Genomic DNA, 23,897 nt, shown 5'->3' with positions numbered 1-23,897 from the left:
AAACAAGGACAGAGGCATTGGTACATGATGTTAGCAGCATTAGGTGCTGGCAGTAGTTGTGTTTCCATTCAATTGTCATGCAACTTTTAAGCAAACTTTTGAAAAATCCCAAAGAGAAATGCCAATTAGGAGCATTTGTATCAACTGGTTTGGAGCAAATAAACTAGGCTAGTTCCTTTAGAAGCTGGCGGTATAGGCTACGCCCTATGTGTGACCTAACAGAGTAGAAGAAGTAGAGATTTCGAACTGGAAACAAAACAAGTCGCCTTGGCTATCTAATCCACCTACGAGAAAAGAAAACAGATAGAGGTCTTCAGGAATTTGTTTCAGCTGGTCAAGTTTTAATAGTTCTTTCATGTCAGCTACTACTGGCCATGTTTTATGCATTCTGGAAACGAAGACAAATTAATGCAATGAATCTGATGCACAGGAAGACGCCGACAGAGGAAACAGCTAATCAATCATGTGAGTTAATGTTTGCCATGGAACTTACTTGGCAAAGACATTTCCATCGTCCATTTAGCGCAGCAACTCTTTTTGACAAAGGCCAAAAACCATCTCAAGCAAACGTAAAAACTTTTTTGCACAATTGAGGAAGTTTTATTGACATTTGCCCTTTAAATACAGCTTTGCTATCGAGATACTTAAGTCTTGAAAAAAGTTCCCACACTGCTCTTGCCCAGCATCACATTTTATCGGTTATACTAACATTTCTATAACTCTGGACCTTCATCAAGCGAATTAAACACAATTTTTTACAGCACTGATCTTAAGTAGATAGTGCTCTGCCCATTTTATGTGCCCCGGTATGGTGTTTCTCAATAACTGACAGGAACATGTGTACCATCTGTCACATTATGTTCCACATTTAAAAAAAAAAAGAAAAAAAGAAATGGGGAACATCTCCCTTTAAACTATTGCATTACTTCAAAAAATCCACTGGCACACACTGAATTTATTACCTTTACCTGCTCTTGATTATGACTTTAAAGTAAAACCAAAACTTCAGGAGTAAGTCTACCCTGATATGTGGAGGCCAGTCTCACCTATGGTAGATATTGTAAGTGAACATACACAATGTAAAAAACAATAAAGCCACAGAAGAGGTTATATTACAACTGGTACATGTCTGATGTTACACCACTGACCCACAAAGTTGCCTAATCACCGCTGGTTTTCTGGTGCCACTTTTCACAACGCTGTAACCTGCAACCTGAGGGTGATCATATTGCTTTGGTGCTTTGCAGTTTGAGTGTTCCTCTGCCTGCCTGGGAACTGTAGCAAACAGATACCGTCTTAGGCACAACCACACATGCTGTCGTAGCTGTCCTTTGACATTTAAGCCAGATGCAAACATTATAATGACTGTTAATGGCTGCATCTTTAATACTGTCACGCTGTCCCTGTGTAGTATCACAATAAAAATGTGATGTTCATCCAGTAGTATAAATTATAAACCTATACACATACCATTGCTGTAATTTGTCAAACTGTTATCAGCTGTCTGGAGTGAAATCTGGGTGGAAGTTTTATTTATAAGCCTAAGGTAGTTCCTGGAATTTTATCGTCCCTGCTTGTTTTATTTTCAAGTGTGTGCATATGAGAAATGAAAATTTTGTGCTTGACAAAAGTCAACAGAAGCCAAAGGAAGGTAACCAGAGTCAAGGGAAGCCAACGTGACAATGGAAGCCATCAGAAAACAATGAGAACCAACCAAAATACAAGACAATGCGAGAGACTATAAGCCACAGGATGCAAAATAAGCCAATAGCAGCCAAATGATGCCAGTAGAAACAATGGAAGCCAGTTGGAGGCAAAGTGAATGCAAGCTGTAAGCAGGCTGCTCTGAAGTGCTGCCAGGAGGAGGAAGACGAGGAGGAGGAGGAAGAGAAAGAGGAGGAGGAGGTGGAGGCTACGGCTCAGGAATATTCTGGTCGTTTATTGCTGGCCAGGGGTCAACTCTGGCCTCGGGCTGAAGCTCAGAGAAGGAGGGAGGGATTCACATATGATGAGAATACACCAGCACACACACACACTTATTGCCAGGGGTCAGTAGTGTCCTCCCTATGCTGGCCACACACACACACGTAGAGAATGATGAAGACGCACACTGCCACACGTGGTACTTAACGCAGACCCCTGTAAATCAACCTGAAATGGTGATGCTGGTAATGCCTCTCTAACCACAGCCTCCATACCTCGTCCCCGCCATTACCATAATAAATCCATCAGTGTGTGAGAAGCGCTGAAGCCGCTGGGATGGAAATGGTTTCAAACAATTGGCATGGCGCACGCGTCGCCCGTTCCCAAAGAGCTGGCACCACCACGACCTGTCCAACATACTTTACTACCGTAATTACAATATAGAGAGCAGCCGCCTCTATGGCAGATGCTGCTTCCCACGTTAGAGGTTCCCCACGTAATTACCATGATGAACTTGGCACGCCGAGGTAATAAATATCACAGAACACACACGCGCACCAACACACACAATTGCACAGGGCAGAAAAGGACACTCGTATACTGTGCATGGAGGCAGACGTGGGGAAATGAACACACACACAAATGCATAGTGGTGAGGTGAGGACAAGCCCATTCAGGAAACACAGATACACAACATACTGTTGTACAAAGTGATCCAAGACCTGTGTAAAATAAAGTATAGTGAGGGAAAGTAATAAAAAGTACAGAGGAATCAGGCTTCTTACACATTTACCATTTCAAAATCCTTATTTTTTTAGACTTAAATTTCAGACCATATTTGACATCTGACAACAAAAAGCCAGCACTCAGAGGCTTGCATTCACCCATTATGGTTTAGTCCACATTCCTTTGCAGAAAGTTGGACAATGTTTGACTGTCAAACATGCCTAAACTAACAAGTGCTACCTATACTGAAATTATTTCCCCTTAAAATATAAAATAACCAAGACTGTATCATTGTTCCCAACATATTTTTTAGTCTTTTTTATATAAATAAAAAAAAGTTGAAAAAAATTAAATAATTTCATTTTCATGACGGGTCCTCGTCTACAGTGATGGTAATGTTGCACGGCCATGTTTCTACAGTAGCTCAGAGGGGACAAACGGAACAGTGGCTCTAGAAAGAGCCCTTTAAGTTTTTCATGTCGGCAACTGTAGTTTGTTGCCCCTCCAATGAGAAGCTTCAGAAGATCACTGATTTTTTAATGTGAAACTGCTTTATTCAGTATTTTTACTGTTTGTTTTGGAGAGGAAGAGATGACTGCAGAGAATCTGGCTCACAGTAAAAACCTCTGAACACCTGGATCTTAAGTTAGAAAACAAAACGGTGAGCACACATTAGCAGGTGCTAGGCTAACGGCCTGTCTTCAACATGCCAAACGGCATCGGAGAAACACTGATTTGTAACGTGAAACAGCTTTGTTCAATGTTTTTACCAGTTTAAGTGACTAGATCCATTCGTATTCCTCTGTGGATAATTACGCTCACCTCCCATGTGTCTGGTTTGGAAACAAGGTGTGTACGAAACTGCTTCATTCAGTGTTTTTACCACTTTAAATCACTTAGTCCATTTGTATTGAGAGATAAGAACCTTTGTGGATAATTCGGCTCCCAGTAAAAACCTCCAAAACAATGAAGGAATTCTAATTGGTTTCAACTGGTTGCAGTCTGCATTCCTCACTACTAGATGCCGCTAAATGTTCCTACATCTTACAAACTGCTCCTTTACAAAAAATAACTTTCAAAAATTAAAAGCAGAAACCAAAATATTGCTCACTAAAAAATACATAACAGGACTCTTTAAAATATAATTGTCCCACAAAAGAGCCAATTAACTATTGCTCAAAATTAAATCATTTACTCTATAGAGCTTTTGATAAGAGACAAAAATCAAACCTTGACATCAAAGTGGTCTGACCCACAAAAGTACATTTTGTTCACGGACAAATAGCCAGCTCCCTTGGTGTGTGAGCGTGTGTCTTTACTGTTTAGTCCTGACTCTCTGTATCTAAATTTCCGAATCTATTTCCAAACAGACCCAAAAGAAACCTCGGAAAACCCATATTGTCAAAAGGCATCCGCATTTTGTCATCATTAACATCCAGTATCAACACTACAGACCCATCACTCATCAATTTTTTTAGGCTTGTAATGTCAAAAACAATCACCATATGTAGCAAATGACACACTCACTGCACAAATCAAGTGTCACTGTCTCATTTAGCTCCAATGAATAATTTTGCAATTACATTTAACATGCTAACACACAAGACAAATTAGGCCGCACTGTGTGTAACTTGCCTTGAGGGAAGCGCGGAGAGAGTAATGGCCCCCAGAATTGCAAATGAGGTGCCTCTTGACATTTTTATATCACAGTAAATCACTGTATGTATGAGCCAAGTCCGTTGTGTGTTTGCAGATTAGCAGCGTGTGTGTGGATGTGTTGACATGCTCCTCAACAAAGTCATCACAACAGTCACAATGCAGGCTAGGTTCTGCCTCTGGTCAGTGGTACAAATCTGTGTGTATTAAGCTGGATTTGACTCTGTCCATTTCCTGTTTAACTATAAATACAGGACATGTTGTGTACAGCTACCAGCAAGATGTGCTGGGATGTTTCCCAGATTCAGATTAAGTCCTGCACTAGAAATTACAGGCTGGAGATGTTCTTTATTGAGGCTTTACAGTTGAGGATTAATCTGTAGTCTGGCAAGTCAACCATCAAAATCCAGTTATCCAGTACAGGCAGAAAACGGAGCAAAGAAGAAGAGAAGAAAGTGTAAGAAAGACGAAGTTGGAGAGTTTGACAGGAAGGCCTGTGGGGACTCACCTGGTCTTTTTTCCATTTTTCTTCCTCGACTGCCACATAGTCGAACCTTGGATATTAATATGAGGATTTGCTTTTGGCAGAGCGACTTGTTGCTCTTCGGGCAGGGCTTGCGTTTGCTGGCAATCTGCCGGTTTGCCTGGGGGTCCTTGACCTCCCTGCGCTGGCGAATGAGGGAGCTGGCGAGAGCGGCCATCTTCCCAGCGCTGACCCTGCCGCCGCCTCACCAGCCTCTGGCGGCTCGGTGGCGCCCAGGTGTCGGGGGGTACCGTGGGCCACCCCCCTGCCCGCTCACCCAGGGCGACGGAGCACCACTGAGGGAGGGGGGCAGAGTGGAGGAGGGGGCTTCTGAGGATGGGCCGAAGCAGAGGGGAGAAAGGCAGAAAAAGAGGAAGAGGTGGAGGGAATAATGGTGGATCCCTGAAAGGCCCACCCAAAACTGAAAAACTGATGGTCGTTGAGGTTTGGATTGATGAGCCTTTAAATGTCCTTCTAGCTGTTTTCTGTTTGCAAGGAGGTTCAGGTGAAGCCTTCGTATGTCACTGTCCCTCCGTTAGGACAAGTCATGTTGTTATCCACCCAAAAACCAGTGCACTGTAGCCCAGCAATGTGCCCCAGTGCCTCTGTCCCAGTCCGAGTGTTCCCTTACCCCCCTCCTGGAGCTCCAGTGAAGTTCGACTCAGCCCCGTCCGAGAGGATTCATCCACAGAACCATTCTCCGCATGATGAAACCAGACCCAAACAAAAATCACATTTAGTCCCCTTAACCCGCTCAGTCCTGCAGATCAGAAGCAAGAGCCGTTTCAAATGTCCGAATGTCAACTCTCCAAAATAGCAGGAGTGCCACCGCTCCTTTTCTTCCCGTCCCTCACCTGTAAAATTTCTCCATCCGAAACAGCGTCAGAGCGAGAGAAGTAGAAGAAGAAGTAGACTGTCCGACCTGAGGTATCAGCTCCGTAAGCTGGGACGAGGACGACAGGGGTGCGGATGGACGCTGCCGGACGGACGGTTTCTTCACTGTCTCTCAAGCTCTCCTGGCATCACCCCTTGCATTCACCCACACCCTGAGTGGAGAAGGGAAAAAAAGACAGGAGCTTGATAATCCAGCATTTCCCAGAGATAGAGGTGACATTCATGAACGAGAGAGCGCCGGGATAGAGAGACAAACGGGGACACAGAAAGAGAGAGGGGAGAGGGAGGGAGGGAGCGCAGTGAGTCTATCTATCCCCCCTATCGGAATCGGGCTCTCCAACTCTCTCAGCAGCGCGCTACACCACAGCAGAGCGCAGCGCTGTGTCCTTCAGCCACGCATGCCGCCTCACAGCTGGGAGAACGAGGGATGAATGAATGGAGGGAGACAGAGAGGGAGGGTGGGAGAGGAGAAGAGATGAGGTGAAGGGGAATAGGGGAGGAGGGGCTGGCAGGTAGCCGTGCCTTACGGTAGATGCTGTAGTGCCGCTGCTCATGCGAGAGTCTCCACCGGTGGGTGACAGCAGTCCGATCTGGTTCTGTTGAGTCCAGCTGCAAAGTGTGTGTCCATGTGTGTGTGCCAGAGAGGGGGTAAAAAGTGTGTGTCTCCTGGACAAGGCACCTCTCTGCCTAGCGCACGTGTGAGGGAGTGTGTAGGAGATATGTGTGGAGGAGCGGCACAGTGTGAAGGTGTACGGGTGTGAGGGTGTGTGACATGTACGTATGTGAATCTGTATATGTGTGTGAGTGTGTGTGTGTGTGTGTGACTCGCTCTCTTGCTTGTCCCTGTTCACAGTGCATTACCGAGCGAGCGCTGGCAGCGTGCTTCACATGATCTCTGTCTCTCCCTCCCTCACACACACTCCCTCGCTTACTCTCTTCTTCTCTCTCTCTCTCAAATCTATTTCCCTAAACCCTCCCCTTTGCTCTACTCTCTCCCTCCCTTCTCTCCTCCCCCTCTGTCACTCTGATCCCTCCTTCAGTGTCTGTGATTCAAAGTCCCTTCCTCCCCCACCTCCCCTATTCTCTTCATCACTTCTCTTGTACCGGGCTGAGCCGGGCCGGGTCAGAGCTGAGGTGCCCCCATCCTCACAACTCCACCCCTTCTACTCTTCCGTCCCACCCCACCTTCTCTGATGTGATGTTGGCTTAAAGAGACAAACTAAGGGAGGTTGTCAGTGCTGTGCTTTCAGCTATGACAAGGATGTATAGATGCTGTGACACAGCCTGAGTCAGTCGGGACCTTGCGTCACTGCCATCACATCATCCATACATCTGTAAATGCATCAGTCAAACACACTGTATCACATCCACGGCACATACAGTACACAGTCAAGTCCAACAGAGCAAGAGACTAGCAGTCTGATCAGACAGGTTGTAAACAAGCCAACAGTTTAGTCCAGCACTTTATTTGGAGGTCAAACCAACAGTGTTGCACCCAAATTTGGATAATAATTTCCTGTTGCAGAGCAAAACTGTGTGTAGGCACAAATACAACAAGCACAGTAGGTCAAAGTTGAACCAAGAAGTTGGTGTATGATGGGTGTTTACAAATGACAGTTTGGGTAATAGTCTAAGAATTCATATTCCCTTTTTTTCTTCCAAATAGGTTCACCTAAACTGGAGGGTTTGTTTAAAATCCATCCAAAATTAAACTGAATTTCTTTTGGTCTGCTTTTTTGCAGGCGAGTACCTTTTTGAGCCACACTAGTTAGTCTGTTCATAGTTTGGTCCACCACCTTGGTCCAGGTTAAAATAACTACTTAATGGACTGTCACAAAATTTTGTATGGACATCCATGGTCCCCAGAGAATTCTACTTTGGTGATTCCCTGACTATACCTCCAGCACAACCATACACATTCCCATCAGCCTCAGCTGTACTTTGTCTCTAGTGCTAATTAGGGGTGTAAGAAAATATCAATACACTTGAGTATCGCATTATGTTTTGTGATACTGTATCAATGCTCAAAAGCACTGTATTGATTGTTAATTAGCCTAATAGGTTACAAGCAAAGATTCATGGTAGTGGATTTTTACCATTGTGTTTAATCCCCCAGCCGCTAGATCCTTCAGTGTTGTAATCTATCTTTAGCCATTTGACGCCCCCCACTCCAAAGTAACATCATATCAGTAAACACAAAGACCACAGGCCTATAAAACGGACAAAAGGTACACTGCTAGCATTGAGTTTTCCTAAAATTAGATTAGATTAGAGCTATATATCCTTGCTTATAGTATCGCAATAAATCACACTATATTGAATTGTAACCCTTGTGAAAGGAATCATATAGCCAGATTCTTGCCAATACACAGCCTTAGTGCTAATTCCCAAATGTTTGCAAACTAACCTGCTAAACTAAGACGGAGAACATGGTAAAAAATTACATCTGTTTAACATCAGCATTTAGCATTGTCATTGTGAGCATACTGGCCTTAACATTTGCTCACAACACCTTAGTGCCTAAGTCCAGCCTCACAGAGCAGCTAGCAGGTTGTAGAGCCTTAAAGACGTCCACACCAAGAACAATAACCTTAACAAAATACTATGACCATGTGAGCATGATTAGGTTTTGTAAAAAGGTGGCATCAATCATGCGCCACACTAGCCAGGTGTGTTGGCAGCTCAGGAAATAATTGGCAGTGTTGTGAGAGTAGCATTACTCAGCCAGTACATAGTCAATCAGTACGTTTACATGCACAGTTAGGTCGAGCTATAGTTATAGCTCGACTAGGCCATTTAATTGGACTAATGTCCTTGTCCCAGTATACAAGCATGGTAGGGGAATCGATTCATTGACCTAAGTATGTCCAACTCCGCTGCAATAGGTGGTGATATGTTCCCTTTCTGCTTGTTAGTATCGGACCTTTTTCTGGTTGACCTATTACGTCACAGTCCAAACAATTGACAAACACGTTAGGTACGGTTAGGTGGCAGCAAACTGGTAACACAGTGGACAATTTTACAGCTCATGTAACGCATTTATTGCTTTCAACTTCCGGGTCAAAGCCCAGGGCAGAAACTGTGGAGCATGCGCTGAGCACCCTGGCCAGTTTGGGTCCGACTGACTGTGTATATGCAGGAGCAATGCAACTCCAAATTCCATTGTCTGGGTGTGTTGGTCCAACTATGAGAAATGCGCTTTATTATGAGTATCAACTCCAGCCCTGGTGACAAAAACAAAGTGTCTCTGCTGTGTTTGGTCTGGAAGCACACACAGGAAAAGCTAACAGCTGTCAGTGTTTCTATCTTTCATCAAATTGCTTTGAAAGTGATCCCAATAGTATTGTTTACCACTCTCGTCATTAAAGTTGTGGTGAGGACTCCGCCATCCAGTTGAGTTAGAAGAGCGAATTCTAAAGCAATATAGCTGTTATGATACTTGAAAACTAGTAACCCGGAATGAGATGGACCATGACTGAGACTTTTTGTCAAACTTCATTAATGTAAATCTTCACTGCAAATCAGCACTGACAAAACCTCGGCTTCAGCATAGAACATGTCACATGACACGTCATTTTTAAAATAGGTTTTGTTATATCAAAAAGGACAATCAGTAATGCCTGAAATACTGCATGTGATGACGATTATTAATCAATGTCAGGAACACTTATCTGAGGTGAGGTCGCTTCATGTTTTGGAACCATATATGCATCTCTAAAAAGCGAATAAGAAACTAAACACTACACATGCTTCTTTTACTTTGTTAGCTTGGTGTTGGTCCATGTGACCCGTGTGATTTTGCTGCCATTTTGAAAAAGAATCTCCAGTGCTCTCACAAAATTATGATTTCAATAACAAGACACTATCCTGGCTAAGGCCAAAAGTAGTATTAGCGTTTCATGGTTGTACGCCTCCGTGCACCAGTCAAGTTGCACTTACAGTTTATCTCCATGTCTGTGAAAACATGTATGCTTCACACACATCTTCCTCCGGGTAGCACAACAGATAAATCACCACAGTTTCAAGATGAGAGTCACCAATTCAGTATCTGACCCTTCTGTTCCTCAGATATGACGTTAAATACTGGCCAAAGAAGTGTTTCAGCAGAACATTATGACGTCATAGTGAAGTTGACCTTTGACCTTTTGGACATAAAATGTCATTTTATCCTAATAGAAATTAGTGTGAAATTTCTGTCATAATTTGTGTATGAATTCCTGAGTTATTGACAAAAATGTGTTTTGTGAGGACCTTGACCTTTGACCTTCGACCACTACATTCTAATTAGTGAATTTTTGAGTCTAACTGGACATTGTGCCAAATTTGAGGAAATTCCTTCAAGGCCTTCTTGAGACATCATGTTCACAAGAATGAGACAGACGCAAGGTCACAGTGACCTTGACCTGTGATCACCAAAATCCAATCAGTTCATCATTGAGTCCAAATCTAAAGAAATTTCCTCAAGGTGTTTTTGAGATATCACATTTACAAGAACGGGATGGAAAGTTGGAAGGTGGTATGAACGTACGGACAACCCAAAAACATAATGCTTCCGGCCACAGCCACTGACGGCACAGAGGCATAAAAACAACAAAAACACTTGAGGGGCTTGAGCCAACTATTGCAAGAGGCAATACCACCATCAAATTTAGCCTGCAATTTAATCTTCTGAGAGTGCTGGTATTTCCTCTGACTTCATTTGACATCTCCATACCTTCTCTGTTGGCCTCCGTTCAAACTCTTGTCCATGAGGGGGAATTTGTTAATGCTCAGGCTGAATAACACTGGTGATAAGCTGGCAGCATGGCAAGATTTTCATCAGCTTGTGGCCAAAGATGTAATGACATGGTGAAACTAAATCGCTGAATCTCCCTTCCATCAATCCTACGTTTTTTCAGCAATTTAAATGTGTTTGGTGTTTGTGTGCTCAGTGAAGATTGTTTCCCCTGTTGGAGAAACAACCAATCAAATTAGAGCTTTGCTGGCCAGATTAAGTATGGGCTTGTCATCTTCCTGTGCCAGCGCCAGACAAACTGCCACAAAAAAAGGGCCACAAAAATAATGATTAAAACGCTAGACTGAATAATGAAATGAAAACAAAATAGCCAGTCAGTGTGATTATCAGGCTGGGTCAAAGCATCTGAAGCTAAATCCCACTTCTCTCTCACACAGCTAGTTCAGAGTTATATTCTATTAGCAACACTAGACTGGACCGGTGAAGAATTACTAAGAGCAGTTCCCTTGATAGGCCGCCCACACTGCTGTAAAAAAAGAAAAGAATAATTCCCCTCCTGTTTGTGATACAAGGTTTGAATTAAATTGTGATGACAGCAGAGCAACAGTGCCTCAGCCCCCGGAGCAGTCAGCGCTCCCCTGAGAAGGCGAATGTAAAATGATAGTGGGGTTCTGTGATTGTAGGCAGACCTGCTACTGGTCTCTCCCTCTCCGTTTTTGCTGGCCTTGCAGGGAACGAGAAGAGAAAGCCCTGCAGGATTTCCCCGACGCACACACTCACACACACGCATCACCTATCGCTACCGTATTGCAGTTTCCTGAGCTGTTAAATAACGTAATTATCTCCCTCGCGCTCTCCTTGTCCTGTCCTCTTACTGCACCATGGCTATCTTTCCAAACTCCCCTCCCAAGGGCATCCCCCGCCCCTCGCTACACACACCTCCACCTAGTCTGGAAGTTACCCCACAATCCCCAGCTCCAGCCCTGCCTCTTAAATCACACACTGGGCCAGCGCTGAGCCAGACAGTCCACTAGACTGTGGGAAAAGCCTGGCAGCTTATAAGGACACAGTTTCAACAAGCGAGTGGAGGATGGAAACTGGTATGGAGGCGAGATTTGGTTTAGGGGGGTGTAGAGAAACAGACGCTGGTCGATTGCGATGAAGACATCACTCGGCACAGGCGAGCCAAGACATGGTACAGAGAGTGCCAGGAGGGAGAACAGAGCCGCCAAGGAGACAGACAGGAACACTGGCCAAGACAGAGAGACAGAAAGAGACAATGAAACAAAGAGGGACAGAGAGGAAAGATATGTACTGAGTCAGTTTGTGTACTTTGTTTGTGTGGTGACTGTGTGCAAGACTGCGTGTGTGTGTGTGTCGGTGCACATGTGTGCCTGTGCCAATGCTATCCACGGGTGGCTGGTCATGAATCTGTTTTCTGAGCGAGTCAGTTTCCATCGGCAAATGCCTCTGAGGGTGACACCGTGATCGGGCCTCGCCAGCCACAGGGCAGCCACTGCATTGTTTTCCACCCCACCCTCCCCTCCTCCCCTCCTCCTCTTCCACTCAATCTCTCCATCTATCCGTCCACCCTCCATCTCTTCACCCAGAAAGACTGGCCCAGTTCTGTCTGCATGTTCCGAGTTCAATTCAATTCAAAAGCTGCTATATTAGTATAGTAAGGAAACCTTTAAAGGTGCTGTATATGACATTCAGAGCATTAATACAGTAGCGAACAACTGCTTGCTATGTAAAGATATAGTGCAGCAATGATGTCCTGAACAGAGAAGGAAGTTACACTCCCCTTGTATGTTGTGATCTGAGCTCTTCTGTTCTTTGTTGTTGTGGCCTGTCCGGCCGCAAGAATATGTTAGTGCATGTTAGTCCTATGAGTGTATCCCATTGGCTAGCTAATGGCAGACAGTGGCGGAATAGCGTCATCACGGGAGCGCAGTACCCAACCTCCAATCCCCCTACTCTCAGCAATGGCTAAGGTTACATGATGGCTTCTCATTCGGAATGAAATGAATCTGAATGAAATCATTCGGAATTAAAGTGTTTCCAGGTAGTTTACATGGGAAATATTAATTCCGAATGAGGGTTTACATGGGAGATCAGTTCAATCGCCTTTATTCAGGTCTGCGCAAGGTCTGGGGCAGGGAAGGTTTCTGATTGAATAGGGGGCGGGGCGAATGTTACGTGTTTACGTTTACCGGAAGAAAACACTGTAGTCCTCGCTCCGGATAACAAGATGCTTGACGACGCCGTTATTAGCGCCTTTTTCGGGCGTGTTTTGCTTATATTCTTAAAGCAGCAGTACGACAACAACCTTGTTCTGCTAATGCTTCATCTGTTGAGCAGGAGAAGGGAGGTAGAAGACCGTGCTGTGGCGAATGGAAACCGGTGAGTGCAACGAGTCTGACTGCTCTAGCTCAGCCCGTTGCTATGCAGCCCGTTGCTTTGTGCGCTATATACGTCATCGCACCAGAAGGGCAAGGAAACGAGCATGCGCAGAAAGACCAGAATGAACTTAAAGAGGAATGAGTGTATACATGCACACAAAATTCTTTCATTCGGAATGACAAACGGAATAAACCACCCCCTTTAATCGGATTTAATTTTCTATCAAAATGACCATTTTTCAATCGGAATGACCGTTTACATGACCACTTTTAATCGTAATGGCTGTTCATTCCAATTAAAAGTGGAATTAAACTGTCCATGTAAACATACTGATTGTTGCCATTTGTTAGCACTGTTCACGCTATTAGCACCATTTGCTGCTAGTTGCTAGCCACCGGCTCAGCTACCTCCATGTTGAGAGCCGTACGCAGGCAATCCCGGCTCAGACTATGAATTATAGATTTGCTCTGAATGTTGCATACAGCTCCTTTAACATCACACAAACTATAAAAACACATGCAGTGTTAACAAAGATTTTTCCAATGTTGTTGATATTGTTTACACACATTTCAAGATGCTAATTGTGACATATTAATGTTTTAAAATGAAAATTAATTTTAACTAATCAACTTTTGAATGTTAGTATAAGTATAGAAGATTTGCACGGGAACGTATTTTATCCCCTTTCAAGTTAACAGAGCGCTAAACTGGAAGTTAGCCACTCAGCCGCACTTCTCTATCAGAGCCACCCCTTGCTCCTTCACAGTTCCAGCCTCTTGCCCCAGTATGGTCACCTCTGGCAGCAAAAAAAAACAAGATGGCAACGGCCAAAATGCTGAACTTGAGGCTTTAAAATGAGACTCCACAAACCAATGGGTGGCGACACAGTAGCTACACCCATTGTTGTTTATTGTCTATGATTAGCAGGCTACAGTTAGCATATTAGCACACTATAGTTAGCATTATTCTCTAGGGCTGTAGTCTCCTGGTCGACCAGTCGATTATTTGGTCGATATGCTCTCATCCAACCAAATTCTCATTGGTCGAATAATCGCCGTGTAGGAGAAAAGTGCTACATCAATGGCCATCCAGGATTTCCTGCGGCGGGGGGAACAGGCTAAGTTACCTGCGAAAATGGGGTTGTTTTCAAAACACCCCCGTTGTTGACAGAAATTTGAACTCACCCACCCTACGCTCAGCGTCGCGGTGACGCAGACACCGCTGTCATTTCCCTCAGTGGGAACGAAGCTTGTATTTACTTGTATTTCACAGATATGAGACAATAAATTGTGAAGACAGCAAAGCCTCCACTAAAACAGCATTTAAGTCTTGTGTGTGATTTATCCTTCAGGGATTTATACTTCAGGATTTATCCTGGCTTCATATTAAACAAGGGAAAGATCGCTAGTTGCTAGGCTAATGTATACAATGTAAAATGCCATAGGCTGGCGCTAATAACGTTAGCATGTTGTATTTACTTGGAAAACGTGTTTAGTATAAGACAGTTGTTTTGTCTGTGAATGTTGTGAGCTGTAATAGAGCCAAACTGTGTGACGTTACCTTTGTTACATGTTGCTGTTGTCCCTGGTTTTAAATGAGAAGAGGAAAAGATCGCTAGGCTAATTTATACAATGTAAAACGCCACAGAATTGCGCTAATAATGTTAGCATGTTGTATTGGTGGGAAATATGTATCCAGATAAAGACAAGTCAGAGATATTGGATGAAGCGAGATACCCAACTCAGCTCACTTCCTGATTCAGTGACGTCAGCGCCACGCCCCCGTAGGCAGCTCTGGGGGGGGTGGTTGAGGGAGAACAGGCTCTGATTGGAGGGAGAGCTAACCACGCCCACTTAGGAGACAGGAAGAGTAACCGTTTTCTTAACACTGGATAAGCCTACAGTTGGGTATCTCCCTTCATCCAACATCTCTGGACAAGTGTTTGTCTGTTAATGCTGCGATTTATAGTGAAGCTGATTTGTGTACTTGTGTTTGAAATTGTCTCTATTAAGCCATGTTTAATGTGTGTTTTGAATCAACTAGACTTCACAGCACTTAAAGCTCCAGTAGGCAACATTGTTTTGGTATAACTGAGTAAAAATATTATAATATCCTCTAAGCATAATGTAAATCAAGTGGTCTGAGACAAACAATTGGTTTCTGCACCTCACCATGGCTCTGTGTTCAGCCTCTAAAGAATCAGTATTGTGCCGATGTGCATCAACCAATCAAAGGTCAGCTCAGACCACTGCATTCCTATTGGCTGTTCTACTGCATATGCACGTTCCCGTGCCGCCGGCAGAAGGGGAGAGCAAGCGGCAATGGCGAACAGCGCACCAGGTAAAACAGCTATTCCAGCATTGGCTACAACTGCCTACACGGCTAAACAACCAATTTGCAATTTGAGTGGACAATACCGTGATTTGCGATTGCTGTTACAATATAATACATAAATGGTATCATGAGTCTTGTTGCTTGATTCAGTGTTTCCCCTATATTATATCAGGGGGCACTGACCTGACCTGACAGTTATTTTATGGACAGTGTGTTAATAACCATCAACAGACTGAGCACAGTCAAATATGCTGCTCACACAGGAGCGCAGCACGGCACTGTACACACAGCGGAGCGAGCATATGTTGCGTTCAGGCGTTGTCAAATTCCAGCACGCCATAGCACAACACAGCAGCGTGTCAAGCGGGCTGAAACCGAGCAAAGTTGCTCAATTTTTCATTTGTTATTATTAGGGTTGGGAATCTCTCTGTGATAGACAATTCGATATGTATCTAGATACACGGGTTACGATACAATTCAAAAACAATATATTTTTAATACAGAACGATTCGATACGATTCGATACAGTGTAGGAACATTACGTTTCGATAGGATTCGATACGATTCTATGGTTAACATTTGTTGATGTAGACATTAATCATACATTATAAAATAAAGAAGCCAATTCTATAAAAGTGACATTCTTACAGTATTTTCAAATTTGTAAAAGACCACATCCCCAAGCATTGTTGCTGTATGGCACTGGCAAAAATAAAATAAAAAGACAAACAACAACAAAATCACATGTCAAATGTATTTATTTTTAGACATGGACCAAAAAAAGACTTGCTGAATGAACATCATTTTGTTGGATGGGATCAATATAAAAATGAGAAGAAGTTTTAAACTTTAAGTGAAGTGAACTTTAAGTAAAATTTAAGTGTTTTAAACCTACTTGTTGTGTTGTTTTTAATGGTATTGTCTGTGTTTTTGTGTGTATCTTATATGGACCTGAGTCTGGAATAAAGTTTATTATAACGCTGTACAATATAAACATAAAGCAGAATAAAATAATAACATGCAATGTAGGGGCAGAATCTGACATCTGTTATTAGTTTATATCATGGACTGTGATGAGTAGCAGCTTATCACTGACAACATGTCAGACTATTTCTCTGTGTTTGCTACACTCTGTGTTTGTCATTTATAAAAAGATAAATCACTTTTCTATAATACATCAATGATATTTCAATGGAATAAATTACTTATTGACTTATTCTGTGACCCCGCGTTCAACCCACAACCAGCAGGATTCGCCTTTAGTTTCTCCTGCAGCTTGGCTGCTCCCTGGTTTATCCAACCAGCATTAGCTTCTGTTCCTCAGCTCCACCGGTCAAGCTGACACTGATGTTTACATCCATTATCGTTGTCAGTAATGGCGCCAGTTCTCGCGTTGTTTTCGAGATGCAAACTGTTAAAGCCAGTCAACCGATTGCTAGTCTCGCGATACCCGAATCCATGACTCTACAATCGATTCATCTAAGGATTCATGGCTGATTCGTATCGATTGAGGAGGCTGCTACCGACGTAGCCGTATCTCTTGCTTGTCAAACCGGATATCCGGTTGTATCAGTTAATCGTTCCCAACCCTAGTTATTACATAGTTTGTTATGGAGTCTGTGATTTCCCTGTGACACTTACAAATGTTTGCGTAACTGTGCTTGGATGTTCTTTTATGAGGCTCTGGCGGCTTTCAGTTGTCTCTTTGTCTTTAACGTTACACGGCTCGGCTTTCTCTCGCATGCATTCTTCCTACTTTTCTCTGTGCTGTCTCGAGTGCTGATACAGATTGGTCGTGTTGCCGCGGGACGTGGCAACTTTAGCTTTTACACTTACACAGCATGTCTTACTGTTCAACGTCGCCGTACCTAAATCCAAAGTATCGCCATGTAACAGACGTTTTTTTCGCCACCAACTCAGCCTGTTCATGGTTGTGCTCATGCTCTTCTTCAGCATCTGTATTGGTCACTGCTGCATGCCGGCTGCACGCACCAGAATAGCTTGTGGGCGTGATGTCAACAAACTCCACACACTACAGGCAGTCACGTTCACAGGCACACACGTTAAGATTTATTTACATTAAATCGCAGCCTTTCTTGCAGTTATGTAATTGCACAGCCTTACATCGCAATTGCGATTGTGATTAGATTAATCGTGCAGCACTAGCGGAGACGAACGAAACCTAGCTCAGATGAGACTCAAAAATCAACCGTTTTCAGGCTTTCTGCCTACTGCAGCTTTAACACTTCTCCACCGCTGACTAGCGTTTTGGAGGTGTAGCTGCAGAGTAACACAGACACCACCGCAGAAGTAAAATGAACGTGCAGATTCTTTTTCCCCACGACTAATCGATTAGTTGAAGATTATGCACAACTTTAGTCGACCAAGAATGTCTTTGGTTGACTACAGCCCTATTATTCTCACACTATAGCTTTGGCATATATAGTACTGCCAAAGTATATTAAACCATATGAAGAAGGTTAATGTGTACTTTAACACACTGCATTTTTATAGTAACTTAAAAAATATACATCAATTATCATTTTTTCTCTCTGTCATTATCTTCCTTCTCTCCACATGTAACCCATCCTAATCTGTCTCCTCCTCTTCTTATTACTCATCTCATCATCCTTCCCCCTCCCACCGTCACTCCTCATGTAACCCTCTTTATTTCTCTCTCTGACACTCTGGAGGTGACTGGTCCTGTTTTGTCTCTCAGTCTAATCTCAGCCTCATTATGTAAAGGCGTGTTGGCTCATTTGTTATTTCTGGCTCCAATAACCCTGATTAAGGCTGTGTTTTTTTCCTGTCTTTCTCTCCGCCTCCTTCCTCCATCCTGTTATCAGTCGAGGTTAATGATAGCAATACTGCCCCTCTTTGAGAAGGGTTCCTCCCTTTTGTTATGAGGTAACAAAGACATAAATTCTGAAAGGGGCTGAATGACTTTCACATTAACCTGCAAGCATACTATTCATACGTATTTACATGGCAAAATAGTGATATTTTGAGTATCATTTTCTGTTTGTGGCTAAGATAAATGTAATATGATGATGGTGAAACAAAGTAAACACGTAACCATGTACTTCATAAATGACTTATCACATACCAATCAGGAGCAAAAGTGACAATTCAGGATCTGTTCTGAATCCTTTCAAATCTGACAATGCTCTCCATCTGTTGAATGACCCACCAAGGTTGACTCGTGTTTTTACCTGTGCTCTATCACTGTTCCTTTTAGCTTCTTTTGTTCTTCAGTTAATTATTTTCCTTTCCTCCATTTAAATCATGACCATACTACTAACTGTAAAACTATGTCTGGGAAAATGTCAAAATAGCGATGTCTGGGGTACATGCCGTAAATCGTGTCGTCTGATTTCATGGAGAATCAAAACTAGCCAATCTTTTCGCTGATGGTCTTGTTTACCTATAAAACATATATAGGGGCATCAGTATTACATTGAGACAGTTTCATATCCAGTGAAAACTTGTAGCTGCTTTAACACCTGTCATGAATTGTTTATATCAGCTATGAACAATGTCACAACAGTGGTTTTGTGTACTATGCCAGGTGTTGATTTTGACAGATTTTGTCAAGGCGGTAGTGTCACAACCATGCAAACACAGTCATGAAACTTTACAGGTGTGTAGTTTAGATCAAAATGAAGGTCGATTTCAAGACACCAGAAGTAGGGGGTAGGTGGAAGGAAAGGGGACACTTGCTCCCCCAATTTACACTTCTGGCCCACAATCATTGTATATCACTGATCATTGTATCACGGCTAACAAAATAAGGTTCTAGAGATGAAGAGGAATCCCATTCACCAAGACCCAGTTTAATCCTGGAACTACATGATACTCTACTCCATCCAATAAGAATTCTAATAATTAATCGAGAGGACATTGGGACACTGATTTAGTTTGAAAGAATTAAATTAATTAAATAGAAGTGCACAAACTTCCAAAAAGGTGCTGTGCTTCAGAGGTGAGAGTATGGTCTTCTGGAATAAGAACAAGCCAGTTGCTATTTAAGACGTCTGACCCTGAACACCACATGCAATGCAACGCAAGATGGGCTCTAGTTTTGTTTTGATGTTTGCTAAAACAGATGGGAATTCTAAATACTGATCTGACCACATGACTGATCATACGGTGAGTGTCTCGCTATGGACAGCTCACTGATATTCAGATTTCAGTGGTGCAGGGAGAGCTGCAAAATGCGACGAGGACAGCACAAAGGGAAAGGGTGAAAGTAGTGGCACTCGAGACAACATTCCTAAAGGTGCACTCAAGATTGCTCTAATATATGACAGTTGAAGTTAATAAGCTATGTTGTCAGAAAATCCAGCAAACGATGATGTCTTATAATGGTTTGTGAATTTGGTTGCTCTTTGGCAGCCAACGCTGAAATCTCTAGGGGCTGGAGCATCCTCGAATGCACCAACAAGGAGACTTTGCAACTGTCCATGCTACCAACTCATTGACAGCCAACAGTTCAGACTTGGGTCGCGTTGAAAATATTACAGAAATGTTACTAGGCTCAACCTAGTCAGACTGTTGATGTACTTTTATGCAAGTCACTAATCCAAACATTGGATCAGACTTCAGTGAAGGGGAAGTCAAAGTCAAAACTACTTTTAAAAAAATAATAATTTTATGTCACCAGTCCGATTCACACATCAATGCTTGGTTACCTGTTATCGTTCTTGTTTCATATCTGTTCCTACTGTGGAGCAGAGCAGGCTGGAGGAGGGGTGGTTAGAAGGATACAGAAGAAGAAGTGAGGACAGAAGGAAGTGTGGGAGGCTGCAGCCTCGCGTGATATACATTCGCATGGGACAGACAATCTGCTCAGATCTGAGGCGATGAGTACAGAGGCAGAAACAAGAAAAGCAAACTGAGTCACAACAGGGATATAAACATAAAGAGAGCAAGAAGCCCACGGCTAATTCATAAAGAAAGACGGATGTTTGGGAGGAAAGTAAAGGAAGGAATTTAGAGATGATGCATGATGGAGATGCACAAAAATCTTTATCGTATACATTCAAGCATCCACACTATACCAAGAAAAATTGTACAGTGGAGGCAGAGCTGTATGACATATAGCTCAGGATTTGTCATCTCGACATCAGCAATTGCATGGAGGAAGCCAAGAGCGCTAATACATTATGGCTTTATATGTCAGCAAATACGTGCTGCCTAGACCTGGTGTCACAGATACAAAATACAACCAATAAAGATAGAAAACACACACAGTGCATCTATAAAACCACAAATAGAGCCACGTCAAAGCTGATACAAGAGGTTGAAAAGTGCATGTTTGTCATTTGCGTGTTTTATGAACTGTGCTGAACTGAGTTTGTGTGTGTCTGTAGGTGCTGCTCCATCTGTGTGTTACCCCGAGCTCACCTCTAAATCCCTCGATACAGCTGTGGATTAGATGCTGGTAAACTGTGCCTCAGCTGCGCTGTGCAGCCTCAAATAATGCAATAATGCACCATCCCTCTGTGTCAGTCAGTGCCTGTTAACCGGCACCAGCCTGAGACAAATGGGCCCCAAATTGGGATTGATATGATGGGATTTTCTGTGGGGGACTTTAATGAACACATAATGCAGGTATCCGCAGCTTTGGTCTCCCTAGATGCTGCAAATGAAACTCTTGCTGACAGCGAGTGAGACTGGACCAGGATGCTAATGTGTAGTTAGCATGTGTTACTACTGTTCCACAGAGTTGATTATGTTGACAATTTCTCAGGAGTTTACTTGACATCGTAGACTGCTAAAAAAAAATAAGGGAACACTTAAATTACCTCCAGCAGGTTATTGCTGTGTATGTTTCTAACCAGAGTATCAGAAACAGACTCCATGAGGGTGGCATGAGGGCCCGACATCCTCTAGTGGGACCTGTGCTCACAGCCCAGCACCGTGCAGCTTGACCGGCATTCTCTGGAGAACACCAGAAGTGGCAGGTCCGCCACTGGCACCCCGTTCTCTTCACAGATGAGAGCAGGTTCACACTGCTCTCATCACTGAGCACATGTGACAGGCGTGAAAGAGTCTGGAGATTCTGTGGTAAAGGTTATGCTGCCTGTGATGTCATCCAGCATGACATCCAGGTTTGACGGTGGGTCAGTGATGGTCTGGGGAGGCATATCCTTGGAGGGTCACACAGACCTCCATGTCACAGCCAACGGTACCTTGGTGCAGGACACAGCCCAGCCTCATGTGGCCAGAGTGTGTAGGCAGTTCCTGGAAAACTAAGATACTGATGCCATCTCATTACCCTGACCTAAATCCAACGGGGCACCTATGGGACGTCATATTCGCGCATCCGATGCTGCCAAGTACCACCACAGACTGTCCAGGGGCACTTTCCCCTTAAAGTTAAGACTAGATCCTTGTAAAGATAAAAGTTATTCACTAAGTGTCCTTAAAAGCCCTTAAAACAGCTCCTAAGGTGAAAGACTGTAAGGAGAAGGGAGGAGGACTTTTAAGAGGCTTAAGAGTATCTAAAGCAGAGGAGAAAATGGTGGAAAGATGGAGAAGTTGGAGAAATATTCCCTAAACACTGGATTACAGTGAGTTTATGAAATGCTACGGATTAGATCATGCAATAATATGTGTATAATAATGTGTGTACATGACCAGTGCTGTAACGCCAGAAATAAAATGATCACAACACTAACATATTTGTAAAACTGGAAAAATGCATCAGTGCAGCGATGAGTCTGTCTCAACCTTCCATCAACAGAATGATCACATTACCTATGACAACACTTTCAGAGTCAGTAGTTCATCTCATTTTCACTGGGTGTCCACACCTTACGGGCTCACAAAAGGGTATGTCTGTAACAACACGTCATATCTGTTAAAAGAACGCATCACACCCAAGCACCGGGGCCATCCACACCTCCTCACTAAGGTAAAAGTTCCTGTCTCTTCCTTGCTCAGAGTTGCTCCGAGAACTTTCCTGACTCACTCCTAAGCTAGGACTCCTTACTAAAAGATTTCAGGTTTCAGAATGTTTGTGAATACAGCCCCAGGAGTTTACTGATGCCCTGATTCAGGTCTGGATTGGAGATCCCCCAGAATACCACCTGCCGACTCATCAGGAGCATGCCCAGATGTTGTCAGGAGTGCATACAGGCACTCGGTGGCCATACACACTACTGAGTCACATTATCTTTTTATTTTTAATTTCTGTGTGTTTTGAATCTAGCCATTAGCGGGCTGATGACTTTGCTATAGAATGTGTTTATGCCTCATGTGACTATGCACACAGCACTATAACACCACAAACAACACTATGCAGCCATGCACAGTTACAGACAGCAAATCACTTTGTATACAGTCAGAAGCCACGCAGAATATTTTCAGATGCATACAACACACACCTATACGCCAAGGACATTACTAACATGTCAGTTCTATGTGCTGTAAAATTGTTACAGGTTGTAGCCAACACATTACAACCACGTGTACCACACAACCATTATCACTACTAACAGAATGACACCAGTGAATAGACTGCACACTGGACATAACTATCCCTGTCTCCAACACCAGGTCCAACTGTACTAACAGCCCACGGGGCTGAGCTGCTGTATTATCATTACCAACGGTCAACATATAGAAAAGCATGAGTTGGCACAATACACACATTACACACATAACACACAATAACGCATGTCCTTCGTTGACAGTTAAATAATTAAGTTAAATAAATATGTACTCACTGGTCACAGAAGAACATCGTCACAGCCTCCATGTCACCTCTGAAGACAGGTGGCTGCTCGACGTTAGCTGTCGTGCTCCTCAGGTGTTAGGTGTGTCCTCATTAGCCGACGGAAAGCACGAAAAACTCCGTGTTGTCATATTTTTCTGCGTCACAGTCAACTTCCACCTTCAGTTGTTTTGACGGAATAACACATTTTTACGCGACTTACGACCGGACACCGGAAAAAAGTTTTTGTTTTTTGTTTTTTTTTTAATCTAAATTGACGCGTAGTTTAGGTGGTTCATCCAAACTTGGCGAGTACGGCACTGGTACAACCTAGCTTGTGTCTCTGACGCAAGATTTGAGCAACCAATCTAAAGACGGGGTCAACTGGGGTCAACTTTGCGTGAAGTTATGATAAATATTAATATTTTATTGTGAATTAATCTGGTTAAATTCACTTTCATTTGCACGTTTTTCATATTCTATTTTTTGTATATTTAAAAAAAAACTGTTAAAGAAAATAATTCACTTTATCTGACAGGAACTTTTCAGGGGACGTTTAGGGCCTTTTTGTTTTTGCATGCATTTAACACATAGGCTAAGTATTGAGTGTTCCCCACTTATATAGTATAGTTGAGCAAAAATGAGGGTTTACAAAAAATTATATATTTTTGTACAGGTATAAAGTAAACTAAGAAAAGTTATTCTCTGTCACTTAATTTCAGTTACACAACTAAAAACCATCTTAATGCCCTTAGGGATACTTGGTCCTCTGAAGGGTCTAAAAATAGGCTAGTGATAAGAACCCAACCTCTGTATCATCAACTCTGACTCCAGCTAATCATACAACCATTCAAGCCAGTCAGTCAGCGGTCCAAACACCAGCCAACCATCCAACATGCAGCTAGAGTGAAAGTGCCTGTCATCCAAAAACCGCACCAGCCAGTCAGTCAGCCAGGTAGAGCCAGATGCAGTGAGGTTTGTGG

The 23,897-nt window shown here is 43.2% G+C and overlaps 1 protein-coding gene across 3 annotated transcripts in view; it reads right to left on the bottom strand.

Moving 5' to 3' along the window:
• Nucleotides 1-23,204, bottom strand: part of fgf11a (fibroblast growth factor 11a) — a 148,287-nt gene extending 125,083 nt beyond the window's left edge. Inside the window, exons 1-2 of one of the 3 annotated variants that reach the window (XM_049568464.1) lie at nt 22,928-23,204; nt 4,814-5,874 (exon numbers count right to left, since the gene is read on the bottom strand). In XM_049568464.1, coding sequence (XP_049424421.1) covers nt 4,814-5,006 — 193 coding nt within the window. In that variant the 5' untranslated portion in view covers nt 5,007-5,874; nt 22,928-23,204. Of the gene's footprint in view, nt 1-4,813; nt 5,875-6,249; nt 6,607-22,927 lie in introns of those variants that run through there. The other 2 variants (XM_049568463.1, XM_049568466.1) reach the window with 2 other exon arrangements.
• Between the last annotated feature and the right edge of the window lie 693 nt (nt 23,205-23,897).

The sequence above is a fragment of the Epinephelus fuscoguttatus genome, linkage group LG23, assembly GCF_011397635.1.
Source record: "Epinephelus fuscoguttatus linkage group LG23, E.fuscoguttatus.final_Chr_v1".
Classification (NCBI taxonomy): Eukaryota; Metazoa; Chordata; class Actinopteri; order Perciformes; family Serranidae; genus Epinephelus; species Epinephelus fuscoguttatus.
This window is presented reverse-complemented; position numbering and strand designations above follow the sequence as displayed.